Here is a 16,709-nt window from a genome sequence, read left to right on the forward strand (position 1 = left end):
GTAGTCTTCCTCTCCTGGCCTTTAACAAAACAATGGCTAATACATCTTCCTTTTATGTAACACTATAGATCGCTGTGAATTGTTGATTTGAGAAGAACATTGAAAACCTTTCTCCTGATGAAGGGACTTTAGACCCGAAAAGCGTTGGGCATTTATTTGCATATGGAAATATATATGTATTTGATGAAATTCAATCCAATGAATTTATTATTAAATGTTTTAATCATACATGGAACCTTTTCTGTGTCAGGTTCACACATAAAAAAAAAAACTTGTTTTTCACCAACTCTGGTATTTAATTTTTCTTTTAAATGGTATATGATTTATTATTCATAAACACGGTTTACAAATGTAGCAGGTGTGCAAGGGACGGAAAAGAAAAAAAAAATCAGTTTTGTTTCTAAACTGTCTTTCTCCTAATAACCAATCACTGGTGTAACATACATGGAACCTTTTCTGTGTCAGGTTCACACAAAAAAAAAAAACTTGTTTTTCACCAACTCTGGTATTTAATTTTTCTTCTAAATGGTATATGATTTATTATTCATAAACACGGTTTACAAATGTAGCAGGTGTGCAAGGGACGAGAGTGCTCCACAGTATGTTGACAACGGTTTCCTTCTCCTAGTGAATACACGGCCCAGTGCCAGGGTTGTTACTTCTCTGCATCCTCCAACAAACCTAAATAAATTGTTCAACATATTCTATTTAAATCATATATAGTTTATAGGTGAGTGCACCTATAAACGTTTCTTTTCATAACATCTGCCCGAAAACAGGCATTCGGGCACCAGGAATGTGAAGTGGGACTAGTCCCAGTCCACTCTTTTGGTCACACGCACACACAAACTGCCACTCAAACGGCAAAAGCCAAAGCTTTCCCTGGGAAAAGGTCATTCTACAAAAGGCATTTTTTCGGACCTGAAAAGGCAGTAAGACGGTAAAAGAACAAGCACAAAACATTATGCTAAGGCCATTTCACAGTGGTAGTCACCCTAATAAGCCATTTGAAGTAACTGCAAAATTGCACAAGTAAAATGTTCCAAAAACTGTAAAAATACCATAGCCATTACATAAAAAGATGGAGGATACAGAGGATCCTAACTGCACAGCGGGGGGGTGGAACACGAATGCTTCCCCTCTACGCCGGTCGGGTGTAAATGTAAGATGTAACCCCTCTCTGTGACGAAACACAGAATTCAAGGATTCAGGCCACATTCGTACACTTCACTGGATGGAGGAAGGCGAGTTCCAGTGACGATCACAAGTTGCAGGAGACTAGCGTCTTTCCAGTTGCAGTCCCAGGAGCTGATACAGCACAGGTTCCCTTGAATATAGGAAGCTGGAAAACAGCGAGGTGACTCATGGAACAAGTAGGTGATCATCAAAAGTTCCGGACTATCACGGAAAGGCGACACTTCTTGCAAGGTAGCTTATTTTTACCTTTATGGAGCACGCTAAGCCCTGAGGCATCATGTTACATGGCAAGTTGCTCAAAGACAGTACAGGCATTGTTTCTGTATCACATTGTCGGAGGCGGAACTGGCTAGTTAACTGTTAAGTGACCAAGGAACAAGTTAATTACCTGTAACTGTTCTCCAGCATGAGTCTGGCATGGATTCACATGCTCATGAATATTCCCAGTCAGCCTGGGAATCCTCGGAAAAGAAAAAAAAAAAATCAGTTTTGTTTCTAAACTGTCTTTCTCCTAATAACCAATCACTGGTGTAACTAACTTGTTCCTTCTCCAGCATGGGGTCTGGCATGGATTCACATGCTCATGAATACAGGAATACATAGCAGTACACACATGCACAACCACGGGAGGTGGCAAGGCTCAACATTAAGCATCTCTTACCTCAACACCAGGCCCACCTTCAGGCGAACAGGTTGCGCAGCACTGCCTGGCCGACACTGGACTCCTCCCTGTAATCCCAGTCGACGCAGTAGAATCTCGTGACGGTGTGTGTCGACCTCCACGTAGCAGCACTGCAGATGTCCAGCAAGGGCACACCAGATAGGAACGCCGTGGTAGCAGCGATCGCTCTGGTCGAATGGGCTCTCGGCCGGCCGGGCAACAGTCGGTTTGCCAACCGGTGAGTGCATGATGCAGCCGGAGAGCCATCTGGATATGGAAGCCTTTGAGAGGGCCTTCCCTTGGTTCACAGGTCCAAAGTTCGCAAACAGCTGTGATGTCTTCCGAAAACTTTGTGCGGTCCACGTAGAACTTTAGCGCTCTAGCTACATCCAGCGAGTGCAAAGGCCTCTCGGCTGGCGACGGGAAGAAAACAGGTAACACCAAGGGCTCGTTGAGGTGGAAGTCCGACGGCACCTTGGGCATGAAGGAGGGGTGCGTCCTCAGCACCACCCTCGTCTCTGGTAGGGGGCCTTGCAGAAGAGGGCATGGAGCTCTCCCACTCGTCGTGCGGAGGGGATGGCCACAAGAAACACAGTTTTCCACGACAGGAACTTCAACGGTGCCGAATGCAGAGGCTCGAATGGCAGCCCCATGAGCCTGGACAGCACCACGTTGAGTTCCCACGCCGGGCCGGAGCCTTCACCGGCGGGAAGGATCGGAAAATTCCCTTCATGAACTCCTTCACCAGGCGATGGGACCACAGGGATGAGCGCCCCTGAGTTCTGGTGTAGCGGGAGATAGCCGCCAGATCGATCTTGATTGAGGCATGGGCCAGCCGCGCCTTTGCCAGCAATAGCAAGTCCGGCAGCACTTAAGGGGCCGTAATCAGCAGAGGGTTAATCTTCTGTACACGGCACCAGACAGAGAAACTCTTCCATTTGTGTCCGTAGCACTTGAGAGTTGAGGACGCCCTGGCCTTTGCAAGCACCTCCTTGCAGTCCGCCGGGATATTGTACCCTCCAAACTCTAGTTCTGCAGGAGCCAGGCCTGCAAGTTCAGCAACCCTGGGTTGTGGTGGAGGATGGCGCCTCCTTCCCTGGATAGGAGATCCGCAGCAGTCAGCAGCTTGACGGGGGGATGGGGGGAGAAGGGGGGTTGAGGGACGCTGACATGTCCAGAAGGTCCGGGAACCATATCTGTCTCGGCCACGACGAGGATCATCCTGCAATGGGACCGTCTGAGTTGGTTGATGAGTCGCAGCAGCAACGGCAACGGAGGGAATGCGTAGAGGAACAGGCCGTCCCAGGGGAATGAGAAGGCATCGCCCATGCTCCCCGGCTGGGGAAACCTGTTGGCGAACCTCCGGTACTTGGCGTTCGTCGCCGTCGTGAATAAATCGATCTGGGGATTGCCCCATCGTTGGAATAGCAGATCCACTTGATCCTGCCGCAGTTCCCACTCGTGGCACGAGCGTAGCTCCCTTCTGAGTGAGTCGGCGATGGTGTTCTTTATTCCTGCCAGGTGGAAGGGTATCAGAAACATCCCTTGGGCGACGGCCCAATGCCACAGATCCTGGGCCTCCTTGGATAGGGCTAGGGATCTGGTGCCTCCCTGCTCCCGGATGTAGAACATTGTGGTGGTGTTGTCGGTGAAGATCCTCACCACCTTGCCCTTGAGGAACGGAAGAAACGACCCGAGGGCCCAGAACACGGCTCGGAGCTCCAGGACGTTGATGTGTAGCGACTTCTCCTATGGGAGCCAAAGGCTTCTTGCGTGGAGATCTCCGGTGTGCGCTCCGCAAGCCTCCAGGGAGGCATCCGTCACCGTCTCCTGGTGTGCGGGGACTGGAAACCCATCCCCGCCGCGTGATGCGCACGAGTGCCCCACCACCGGATCACTTGGCGGAAGATCTCGTTGAGTGAGATCCTGTGTTCGAAGCTGCCCTCTTGGTGGACGCATCCGCAGCCTGCACAGGTGCACAAGGTAGATGCACAAGGACATCATGCCGAGCAGGGACTTGGTGGACCTCACCCTGGCCACGTCCATGGCCGACAGTCGTTGCACCTTGCCCAGGATGGCCTTTATTCTTTCCTCCGACGGAGAGGCCAATCGTGCCACTGTGTCGAGCCTGGCTCCCAGAAACATTGCGACTTGTGATGGGACCAAGTGGGATTTCGCGTAGATGATGTAAAATCTCAGAAACGTGAGCAGCTGGACGGTCTTCGCTGTGTGCCCGACGGTGAGTTCTCTTGTCCTTGCTCGGATGAGCCAATCGTCCAGGTATGGGTAGACGTGGATCCCATGCAGGCGCAGCCACGCCGCTACCAGTACTAGGCACTTGGTGAATACCCTGGGCGCCGACTTCAATCTGAAGGGGAGGGCCTTGAACTGGTAGTGCCGTCCTCGGACTACGAATCTGAGGAACTTTCGATGTCCTCTTAGAATGGGGATGTGGAAGTAAGCATCCTCCAAGTCCAGCGACGATAGGAAGTCGCCCTCCTCCAGCTGTACCAGCACGTGCTGGAGAGTGACCATCCAGAACTTTTGCGACTTGATGTGCTTGTTTAAACGAAGGTCCAGGATGGGTCGCCAGCAGCTGGTCTTCTTCCTTACGAGGAAGTATTGGAAGTACACTCTGGAGCCCCACAGCCTCTTTGGGACGAGCTTGATTGCTCCTTTCTTCAGCATCGCCCTTACTTCCAGCAGCAGTTGAGGGATGTGGTTTTCCTTCCTGGCCACGGGAGCAATGCAGGGGCACTTTTTTTTAGAAACTCAAGATTGTGCCCGCAGGCCAGCGTATCCAGCACCCATCGGTCGGTGGAGATGGACTCCCACATGCTGATGAAGTTCGCCAGCCGGCCTCCCACCGGGGTGCTCAGGTGGGGGCCCAACGCTACGGCTGGTTCAGTCCTGCTTGGCAGTGGCCTTGCTGCCTTGGCCTCCTTGACGACGAGATGTTCCTGACTTGCCGCATCCTCTGTCGGCCTCCTGCGATGAGGAGCGGGCCGCCTGGCGGTACGACGAGGAGCCGCCGCTGAATCCTTTGGATGCACCTTGGTTGCCTCCAGAGTTCCGAAAGGGCAGGCGTCGTTGCAAAACTCCCAAGGACTGCGCCGTTTCCGTGTCGGCCTTGATTGCCTGAAATTACTCGTCCAGTGTCTTGCCGAACAGGTTGTGTCCGTCGAAAGGCATGTCCAAAACTCTGGTTTGCAAGTCCCATGGCATCCAATTTCTTCCCTTCGCCGTCCGGCGGGGAGGTCGCAGTTGAAATCGTCACCCCCGCTGCTTTCTTCTTGGACGCCGCCGAGACAACCAAATACGGGTTCGGCTGCGCCCTAAGGCACATGGTGGCAGAATCCGGGACCCGGTACTTCTTCTCGTACCGGTCTCTCTTGGCAGGGGTCGTGGATGGGTTCTTGAGGAGCTCCAGCCCCTCGTCCCAGATGTCGTCAAGCAACGGGACAGAGGACCGTCTTCCTCTTGGCCTCACGCGGTTGATAGAGGAAACCTTCCTTCTTCTGTTCCACCGGGCAGAGCTGAAAGAGCTCGGATGCCCTGGCGATCATGGCATGGAAGGAGCCAATTTCGTCGGGTGGGGAAGCCCCGGAGGGGATTGCGTTGATGGAAGGCTCATCTCGTCACCACAGTCATCTTCCGTCCCCGTCGTAGCCATCTCTGTTCCTGTCATATCCCTCGGATCCGGGGAAGGAGATTAAGGTCTTGAGGGCCGCGTAGGCTGGAAGGGTGGTGGGGAGGAGTTCTCCTCCGCTTGCTTGGAGGTTTTCCCGACGGTCCAGGCTCCGCTGTGTCATCCGTTGGGGGTAAGGGCAATCTTGTCCATATCTCTGTGCACAAGGCCTGGATAGCCATCAAGATTGCTCCTGAGCTGTCCTGTGGCCCAGGTACCGGCTATGACAGGCGCGACGGTTGGGGAGTGGAATCCTCCGCCTCCACAGGAACCTCGTCAGCGTCACCGTTGCTTTCTTTGTCCGCCTCATCGGGATCCCTCCCGTGGGACCGGACTTCCTCGGACCTCTTGTCCAGGATGTTCACGACTTCAGTCAGCTCCTCTTCAGAGGCTGTATCAGTGTTCATGATGGCCGCCACTCCCCCTCTTTTACCACCAGGGTTTTCACGGGGGTCTTATCGATGGGCTGAAAGAGGATTCCCTCTGCGGTGCCATGGAAACTCTGGGCGCCGAGGTCGCCTCCACTGGCGTAGCCTCCACAGGCTTCGCCAGGACCGCCACGACTCCCTCGATAGAGGCCTTAGCCGGGTGAATCAAAGCCCTGACGAATCTGGACGCGCTTGAGGCCTTCACCTTGGGAGGAGGGTTGCCACCTCGGCTTTCTCAGTCGGGATCGACCGAGGCTTCTCCCGAAGCTTACCCGGGTTCTCAGACTTCCTTTTGCCTGAGCCAGCGCGTTGGCTCGTGGTTGATGGTGTCGGAGAAACTGAGCCCTGCCCGTCAGCCGAAGAGCCCGACCGTTCGGCACTCCTGGTGCCCGCGGACTCTGCTTTTCCTTTTGTCGGGCCCCTGTCGCAGGAGCGCCCTCAAAGGTCTTAGAAGACCGCTCGGACCTCTACTTCTCATCTCCTGCTGGGCTCTTACCTTCCAGCCAGTTGGTGAGGCGGATCCGCCGATCCTTCATGGTCCGTTCCGACATGTTCTTGCAAAACACTTCTCCACGTGCGTTTTGTCTTCATGAAGGCAGTAGAAGCATCTAGAATGCTTGTCGTCCTTGAAGACATTCTGCAATCCGCATCCAGGGCAGCTCCTTAACATCTTGGATCCGGGTGTCGTGCTCCCTTTTCCCTGTGCCATGTCTACGCGGGGTAGGCCTCACAGAATCATCTGGAATCCTCCAAGAAGCGGGACACGACGAAAACTTAGCCCTTGAGGGCCATAGAACCGAAACGGGTCCCCGTTGATCGGAAGTAGAAACGGTGGAGCTTGAGGCTCTATTGACAAAAAAAAAAAAAAAAAAAAAAGGAGGTTTAACTCTTTGAAAAATCGCAAACACAGTAAAAGCGAGAGCTATAGCACAAGGACTCCCAACACTTGAATGTGCGGTAAAAATCTGAAGATGGCTGCCAGAGGAGGGGCTTAGGTGGAGGGCAGTCATTGGCTGGGGGCAGTTTGACCCAGAGACCAGCGATTGGTTATTAGGAGAAAGACAGTTCAGAAACTAAACTGATTTTTTCTTTACCGAGGATTCCCAGCCTGACGGGGAATATTCATGAGCATGTGAATCCATGCCAGACCCCATATTGGAGAATGCCTACTTTTCGCAGGAACACTGTGTCCTGATGATACCAAGGTGTCAGCCCGGAGAGAAGTGAAATGGATGATGTGGGGTAAAAAGACAGCCACAGAGCGACAGATGGAGGCTATGGTAGGCCCCATTGTGAGTGAAGCTGGCTGAGTGAGGAGTTCCATTGAAATATAAGTCAGTACAAAACAGTGATTTCGACATAAGGCCTAGTGAATGAGCGAGAATGGGCATCCACCATTTTGTTAGAATGTACAGGCACTCAGCTGAAGAAAAGTGTGACTCAGAACTGAAATATTACCAATATTGTCCAATGGATTCCACACAGAAAAAATAAATAAAAGACGTATACTGTAGATGCCGACTTCGTGTAAAAGCACTTTGGCTGCTTCAGAACTGAAACAGTGCTCATAGAAAAAAGAAAACACATTTGAAACACGGCACATTTGGAAGCTAAAAAGGAGGAATGATGTCTTACATTTAAGAAATAAAGTCAAATGACCGATTGCGATTTCAGGAATAAATAGACTTAATTTCAGCACATAAAATGACATTTATAGTGAACAGTATTTCGTTTTGTGTAAAAGTGAAGACTGGTTTCTTATGTAACTATAGCCTATCTGTGTGACTAATGTGCAGAGGGAACATTTCTGTTGAAAAATTATGTAAAGAAAGTTTATTTCTTGCTAGCAAGGCCCTTGGTCAGTATTAAAAGTTACATGTACACAGTGGGTACATTTAATATCCTAGCTTTTCAGAATTGTGAACTGCAACTTGTTTTTGTTTCCAAGCTGAAACTTCTACCCCAAGACCTTTGGGATGGGTTTATCAAGGAAACAGGCTTGGAGCTTCAGTTATAAATATAAGAAATGTTGGAAAAGAGATCGGGACTGCAGGGATTTACAGAGAACATGACCAACAGAAATTACCTTTAAGGCCAGGTCTCCCATAAAGTGTGCATTAGCCCCGAGCAAAGACCCGTTGAAGTGCCGGAAAAGAGGGTAGAATAAACATTGGCCCAAGCAGATTGTCTTGTCACATTTGAAAGGAGAAATTAAACTACTTGGGGTGGCCAGAAATAAAACTACCTCATATAATGCATTCCCATATGTCTAACATAGAACACATTTTCCTAAATAAAAAGAGCATAGTGTGTCCCAGTGAGCCCAGCCCAAATTCATATTAAAGGGTATGAAGGGCCTGTTGGGACCATGTAAAAATGTAATTTGTGATGTACTGAAGTTATGATCAAAATTATGATCAAAATTATGATTCTGGCATTTTTATAAGTCGGAGGAACTGGAAAATTGTTGAAGTGGTAGACGTTGAAGTTAACGTTGGAAGTATGTAGTGTCAGTTGTAACGATTACAGCACAGTCACAAGGTGAAAAAAACAGTGGCTCCGTCCTGGAAGGGCGTGCCAAAATATTAATAAGTATTTTCCAACTCGCCAATTAATGTAGAATTAGATAATATGAAAAATGACCTTCATGGGGGATTCAGGTTCTCTTAGTCCAGGCTCTCCTCCTTCACAACTGGTTGGGGAATGCCTGCATGCGCAGGCAGGCAGGAAAAACTGTCCGAAAAAGGTAGCGGTCACCAAGTTTTAGAAGGGGCAGGGCCTACGTCACGTGTGCGTCCCTCAGTGCGCCAGGGCCACACCTTACCCTCATGTCACAAACAAACCACAGCCAGTTACTGTGGTTCCGCTGAGGCGCTAGATTTTAAGTACATGCGTACTGTAGGGGTGGCTCGGTGGGTATTGTGAAGGGAGAGCCTGGACTAAGAACCTGAATCGCCATGAAGGTAATTTTTAATTTCTCTGTTGTCCTGGCTCTCCCTCCTTCCCAACTGGTTGGGAGCAGACTAAAAAGCCTTTGAATAAGCAAGGGTGGAAGAGACAGCATGTACAGGATTCAGGCAACCAAGTTGCGGAGAACCTCTTGGCCGAATTTTGCATCATTTCTGGATGATGTGTCCAGAGCATAGTGCTTGCAAAAGGCAAGTGTGGTATCCCAGGTAGCTGCTTTACAGATGTCTACAATGAGAATGTGCCTGGTAAAGGCTATAGATGCTGCCTTGGCTCTAGTAGAGTGAGCCCGAAGTCTGTGCTGAGTCGCAAGCCCTTTCAAGTCTTAAGCCTTGGAGATACAGGAGACAACCCATCTGGCAATAGAAGCCTTAGCTGCTTTATTGCCAGGAGAAGGACCACTGTAGGAGCCTATCTGCTTTTCTAAACAGTTTGGTCCTTTCAAGTTAGAATTTTAAAGTTCTTACTGCATCTAGATTATGCAATTGGTCTTCAGTCGCAGACGCATGCTGTCTAGGAAACAAAATGGGAAGACATATTTCCTGGTTCAAGTGAAAATCGGAAACCACCTTAGGCAGAAAGGAGGGGACCGTACGCAAGACAACTTTGTCTTTATGGAACACAATAAAAGGTTCCTTTGAAGAAAGAGCCCAGAGCTCATCAATTCTTCTAACTGAGGCCGATTTTAAAGTAAGGAGTTCTAAATCGCATGATGGCTCAAATGTCTTTTGCATTAAGTCTGCTAAGACCACGTTGAGATCCCACTGAGGTGGAGGTTCGCGAATAGGGGGATATAAATTTAAAAGGCCCCCGAACTGCCTTTTAATGGCCTTGTTGGAAAGAGAAAGACTTGTGTTCTCTATTCAGGTAAATACCGATTGCTGATAAGTAAAGTTTGCACGCATCTACCCAGAAACCGGTGGAAACAAGATAAGACAAAGGACATACCATTATCAATGGAGACCTTTAGAGGGTTAAGGTATTGTTGCAAGGCCCAGTGACAGAAACGTAACCATTTTCTACAATATTGCTTCTTAGTGGACGACATAATAGCAATGTTTTGGAGTGACAGATGCAAGTGGGAGAAGGCTAGCTTTTCTGGAACCAAGCTTTCAAGTTGAGCAATTGAGGGGAGGGGTGAAGCACCTATCCCTTCTGTGGAGTCAAAAGATCTCTGGAAAGTGGGAGATCTAACTCCACTAACTCCAGAAGATCTGGAAACCAAATCTGGCGAGGCCAGAACAAGGCTATTAGAATCATTGTCAGGTTTTGTGACATTTTGAATTTCAGCAACACCTTGTGAATTAATGGAAGAGGTGGGAAGGCATGAAGTGTTAAGACTCGAACAATCCAGATGTTGAGCATCTCCCAGGGGCAGAGGACCCTGACTTGATGGATGGCCTGTTTGGTAAAGATTTGGGGTAATACCCTTAGGGTGCACTACAACAATTTCAGCCTCCTGGCATTAAGACCCAACCTTTGGTACAAGTCTGAACTACGCAGGTTGGTAGTGTGGTAGAGCAGCCAGGCTTATCTCAAGAGGGGTCAATGTGAGCTGTAGAGTGATTACACAAAGATTCATAGTGTCAAGTATTCAAACAAACACTTAAACTCAAGGTTTCATGAAAAAACAATTATTTATTTACTGGTCATTTATATACGCCTTCTTTAAAAGGGAGCTATACAATAGCAACACAAAAATACCGTCAAAATACACTTAGTTCGTAAATCAGCACGCATCCATTGGGAAGCCACACAGACACTTCCTACACCCTCAAGTGACATTAATAGTTATGACACTGTGGACATTGATACGTTACTGTAAGCATTTATAATAGCACCGAGATGTGTTCAAGGAAAGGTTCTTGGAACAAAGATCACAAATATTCTTAAGCAGGCAAATATTTTTCAACCCTCCCCAGATTCAAAGGAGAGAAAAGTCTTTCAGTGAGACAGGCAAGGCCAAAGTCAATAGGCAAAAGTCTATGTAGCTGAAGGTAAGTAGAAATGTCTTTGCACAATGTTTTAGAAGTCTTTAGTGAAGAATAATAATCAATGTAGGGCCACTAGCGGTTAAGCTTGTTAAGAGTTGAGGCAAATCTACAACAAGAGGTAAGTTCTTAGACTGTACAGTACCTTTAGAAAATGCAGCAGATGACTTCTGCTCCTGTGCAGCTCTGCAGATCCTGGTGTTCCTGTGCCCCAGTCGTGGGGACAAGAGGGAGGACTTCTGGGGACTCCTGCACTGCAATGGGACAGTTACCGACAGCAACAGGCAATCTTCAAACTAGTGGCAATTCAGTGTTTCAGCTCCTCGTGTCTACCACAAACAGCACCACTGCGGTTCCTGCTGTCAATATGGGCTTTCCTTGGATCTGGGGTCCAGCACTCTGTTGAGGTGGCTCAGGCTCGGTTAGACTTGCTTCCCGGGAGTCCAGAGGAGCTTCCTGTAGCTCTTGGCCAGCTTAAAAGCAACGCACACAATCTGGTGTTCCTCTCCCTGGCGTTTCTGTTTCCAGCAGCAACTCTGGAAATTCAACCAGCTCCAAAAAGGATGTCCAGGTGGCTTACTTTGGAGTTGATTGGTCCCACAAACTCAAAGGGAGAAGTCGTCCTTGCAGGGGCTTCTGTCGATACGAATTTGGAGTTTTCAGCACAGCAGCAGGGCTTCACCGGGCAAACCAATGGTCCAGGAGTTGCAGCAGGCACACTCCTCAAGTTCCTCTTCCGATTCCTTCGTCCAGTGGTCGACTCTGCCTTCCAAGACAAAAAGCCTAGCCTTTTATGCAGGTTTCTCACATTCATTCCAGCCTGGCTGTCAATCACCAAGCACGGTGGCTGTCCTTGCCGGACAGCCAGGTGGCCAAACACCTCGGAGTGCATTGCTCTCTCCTAGGAGACCAAGCATAGGGTGTTTCGGGCACCTCCCTCACTTCCTGCTCCCACCAGGCTCCCTGGAGCCAGAAGCAGGCTTCACTCATGAATCCCTCCAAAGACAAAACGAACAAAGTGACCAAACCTGGTTTGGCACGCAGAGTAAATCTCAAGCAGGACCTTTCCACAAAGAAATGGCAAAAAACAAAAAAGACAAGCTATCAAAAATGGCAATCAAGGGTGCTTTACTGCAGCTGCGAATGCAGCCCGTGGTAAAGACACCACTGTAGTAAAAAGTAAACCACTGTCACCAGCCAATCATTGAGGAAAGGGTAACAAAAATGTTACATGAGAAGCTAGACAAAGGGGATACTATGTAAACCCTCCAGCACCCTATGGTAAGATTGTGTGTGCTGGATCTAGGAAAGATACAATTGTAAAGTAAAGGCAATTGCACTTTACTGCTCTTGGAAACAGTCGTTATCCAAGAGAAAGTTTAAAACTTTGGGGAAATCTCCAAGACTTCCCTGTAGCACTACACTGAAGGTGCTGTGTGCTACAATGTAAAAATATACCTATGGAGTTTGCCAGACTCCAAAAACCAAAAGAAACAGTTACAATCACATTAAAATACATGAGTGGGAAAAAGGGTCTCACTCTCCAGGTAAAAATGAAAAAGTCCTACAGTCCAGCAAAAAAGCTGGGTGTCTAAGGTAGAGAGGAATTAGCAGATTTCTGAGAATTCTCCCTAACACTTGTCATTTGCAAGGTCCAGCACTCTGGTGAGGGGACTTTTCGGACTCTAGTCACATCTCTGGAGGTCCAGCAGGATTCCCACAAAGTGTCGGAAGACTGCACGGCACAATGGCTTGAGGTCCCAGGGTATTGCGTTATTGCAGTCCCGCAAGGTTGCAGCACGGTGTGGGATGGCTCAAAATGCATGTCTTCTTGAGTCTAGTGCAGTGTTCTTCAAACATTTTTGGCCTGAGCCCCCCCTGAGCAATGAAGTAATACGTGCCGTCACTGGACTCTACTCCCAGTATAGTCCCTTGACCCTCCACCTGCTCCAGCCGCCGCTGGGCTACCTCATCCAACTCCTATCCAGTCTCTGGGCTCTCCCCACCCCATCCCAGACCCTGGGCTCCCGCCACCCTGATCCCCAACACTATCCAAGTGCTCCTGCCCATCCTGCTCCGACCACAGTCCCTGGGCTCCAGCCACCCCGTTCTCACAATCCGAAGGTCAGTGGGAGCTGGTGAATTATTTAAGTGGAGGGGCATAAATATTTCCCACAAAAATGTCAGAGACTAAGCGCATTGGAGCCCGAACCAATCAAGGGGGGAGGGGTTCAGTGTTTTCCCCCTGTGAATTCTTTTAATTCAACAAATCTCAATCTTCCTCCTTGTGCGTCGGGTGTAGACAATACAAGCACTGGGAATGTTTGTTGTCCGTGAAAACATTCCACAAACCGCAGCTGGTGCAGAGCTTGAAGAGGGAAGCCCTGTCCCCCTCCTCGGACATGATCCGGCGCGGTATAGGAATGAAGGCCATCAGGAAACTTCCAAAAAGAAACACGATAATTCTGCCCTTGAGGAGTGACGAAATATGCCCTAAAACGGGTCCCATTAATCAGATAAACAAACTATGGAGCACACAGGCTTTATTGAACAACATTTTCCTACCAAAAAGCACAGAAAAACGCACAAAACCCAAAGAGAAAAACTCGAGGACTCCAGACACTTGAAAGTGCGGTAAAAATCTGAATTTGGCTGCCCGAGGAGGGGCCTAGGGAGAGGGCAATCATTGGCTGGGGGCAGTATGTCCCAGAACTCAGTGATTGGTTTATAGGAGAAAGATTGTTTATAAACAAAAGTGACATTTTTTTCTTTTACCGAGGATTCCCAGCCTGATAGAGAATTTTACTGAGAATGTGAAATCCTGCCAGACGCCATGCTGGAGAACTGGCACATTGTTCAATAACTGCCATGATTTGCAAGATAAGGAAAGACAATTGAATGAAATGCTTACCATGATCTATTCCATTATTGGACAGCATGCTGGATTACATTTCTAGTGTTGCACCTCTTTATTCAATTGCAACGATACTCCAAAAGAAACCACATGTATTGGCCTAATTTGCATTCTCTCCAGCGGCTGGTCAAAGGGTTGCTCAATTGTTAGTAAATCTTTTTTTCCTTTAAGATATAACACTTCAGAAATTACCTACATGAGAGCAACGCTAATATGTTCTCCTGCTCATTTCAGAGTTCATGGATTGACATTGTGAGCAGTGTGTTTGCAACAAAGAAAGCACTCCCCCGGGTAACAACGGTGGATTCCACTTGCTTGCCTGTTCAGCCTTTTACCTATTTTAGAAGGCTGTCAAGCAGTGGCAGAATCCAGAAAAAAGCTGCAATGATGAAGATTTAGTACTTGGCATATGGCTCTTTCGGGAATTGGCCGAGACCAACAAAGCATTACAGAATCGGTATCCATAATGTTAAGGCTTGTCACAGTTTAAAAAGGCAATTTGGTGATCAATCCAATTAGGCAAAACCAGACCTTAATGCAGGAGTGTGCAACCTTCAGATCTCCAGGTGTTTTGGACTACAGATCCATGACTTCGCCCCAGAGACTAGGCTACCTGGGACTGTTGGACGATGTAGAACAAAATAGTGGAAGGTTGCAGACCCCTGCTTAAATGATACGGTCACACAATAGAATGGTACGTAGAGATAGGCATACAATTGGCAACACACTTCAGCTGAAAATGTATAGTCTGCCTGACATGCATGAGCTTGGAGGCCAGGAGTAAGTACAGTAGTATGGGGAAAAAGTAAAACCTTCAGTTTGTGTTCTTTCCGGTTTATGATCACTGCAGTGATTTGCTGATCCATGAATATAAGGATAGTACAGAGAAGGGCAGGGATTGCAGCTGCCAGCAAAGTCCACCAAGGGTTGGTTCCAAGGGGATCCATGATCCATCCCCTGTCTTTAAGAGTTGGCTGCAAAAAATACAGAAAAAGGTAAATCAGGCAATGCGATGATTTCGCATTGTTTGCTGCATACTACAACACATGCCATCTGTGTAACAAAGAAAACACATACAGACTTCATTTATTGCAATTGTGAAATGATACCATCTTATTTCAGCTGCTGCTTGTTAGGGGAGTTTTCCTAAAGTCTTACTGGTAGTAAGACTTTAGTAAGCTATTCCAGTGGTTCGCAGATCCCCAACTCTTAGTATCAGTCTGTACTAGCTCAGGGGCAGATCAGTCAGGCTTATCTTAAGAGGAAGATGTGAGCTGTAGTGAAGTACACTGAATCTTAGCTGGACAGGCACAACATAGAAGCACACTTATAATTAGATAAAAAGTATATATTTACACCCAAATCACTTTAAATACTTCAGATGTTTACGGTAGAACACTTAGGAATACTTCATACACTTCAAAGGGAACTTTCACTTTTGTTTGCAGTAACATTTGTAGCAACGTTAGAAAAGGGAAAAGACAATGTTATCGTATTATTGGTTATTGCACACTAAGCAGTTTTCAATGGGTTATACGGTAGTACATTTACTCTGAAAACACTTATAGTAAAGTCCTTTAAAGATAAGAAAATGTTAAGCTAGTGTAGCATGAGCTTAGTTCAAGGTTCTAGACACTGTTTCTTCGACTACCAAGTCTTAAGTCCAAAAACGCAACCCTAGCTAAAGGCAGTTTGTAGTGTCTAGAGTTATTGAAGCAGTAAGTTGAAAACTAACAAAGGCGACCTTAAAACGGACTTCAAAACAGTGTCTTGCGTTGACGGTAAGAGGTTACCCTGGACAGCATGCTATCTCTGGCATTTCCTTAGAGGTTCCGCAAAGAATGGGACAGATTCGGCCTTTCCACGAAGATGCACTCGAAATGGGCAGCAGGTCTCCTGGTATTGGGGTTCTGCAGCTCTGGAAGCTCCTAGGACCTCGGGAGATGGCTTGTTTCAAAGTTAGTCTTGGGACTGGTTGTTCCCACCAGCCAAAGTGAAGTAGGAGTCCTCTTCGGAGCTACTCTGTACTACAGAAAACTAGGTCAGGACTGCAGTGATCACTTCACAGTGTTGCCAAGGGTCTGCAGGGCTCTCTGGTAGTCTTCGTTTACTTCTGTTTCCAGTGGTCAATTTGCGTTTCACTCTACAAGCTTCACCTTTTATTCAGATTCAGCACACCTCTGCAATCGCTCAGCATTTTACAGAAAGGGGCGTTTGGCTGTCTAATCAGGGCAGACAGGCCCCCTGTGGGAGCTGGACCTATTCGGGCACCCTGGCAGACAAAGGCCAGGGGGTGGGGCAACTCCTCCCCCACTTCCTGCCTGCCCAGACTCTTTGGAGCCTAGGTATGGATACCTACTGGCTCCCACCAAAGGCAACACACACTGACCGCTTCCTCCCAGAATGGTAGAAGGGCTAACAAAGAACTACCACGCTATTAATGGCGAAAAAAGAAGGGAGGACCCCAATTTGGTACTTAGGTGCCCCTATTGTGCACTACCGAGGCTATAGACATAGCATGTGGTACAAAAAATACACAATAGTTGGGAGACCATGTCCACTGTCACCAGCCATAACTAAGTTCACAAGAGCAGCGAGAAGGGTAATACTAGGTATCCCTTTGGTACCCCACTGATTTGTGTGTGCCAATCTCTCAGACAATAGAGTTTTGGGAGAGATACCAAGTATGACAATGCATTACTTACCGTAAAAGCATTTCTGATGGTTGTATCTGCTTAGATTCACATGCTGTGCATAGGTCCGACATCCAGTGGTCACTGCGGAGTATTGCATTTTGTTTTTCGTAGTCGAAAAAGGGGACGTCGACAAAGCGTGTCTGTAACACTATCCCTATAGTGACGTG

The 16,709-nt window shown here is 48.0% G+C and overlaps 1 protein-coding gene across 5 annotated transcripts in view; it reads right to left on the reverse strand.

Moving 5' to 3' along the window:
* Positions 1–16,709, reverse strand: part of SLC4A7 (solute carrier family 4 member 7) — a 1,353,206-nt gene that overhangs the window by 336,124 nt on the left and 1,000,373 nt on the right. For all 5 annotated transcript variants that reach the window (XM_069648779.1, XM_069648778.1, XM_069648775.1 and 2 more), the window contains one exon: positions 14,659–14,820. In XM_069648779.1, coding sequence (XP_069504880.1) covers positions 14,659–14,820 — 162 coding nt within the window. The remainder of the gene's footprint in view (positions 1–14,658; positions 14,821–16,709) is intronic.

This window comes from Ambystoma mexicanum, chromosome 2q, assembly GCF_040938575.1.
Source record: "Ambystoma mexicanum isolate Mex_15411 chromosome 2q, UKY_AmexF1_1, whole genome shotgun sequence".
Lineage (NCBI taxonomy): Eukaryota > Metazoa > Chordata > Amphibia > Caudata > Ambystomatidae > Ambystoma > Ambystoma mexicanum.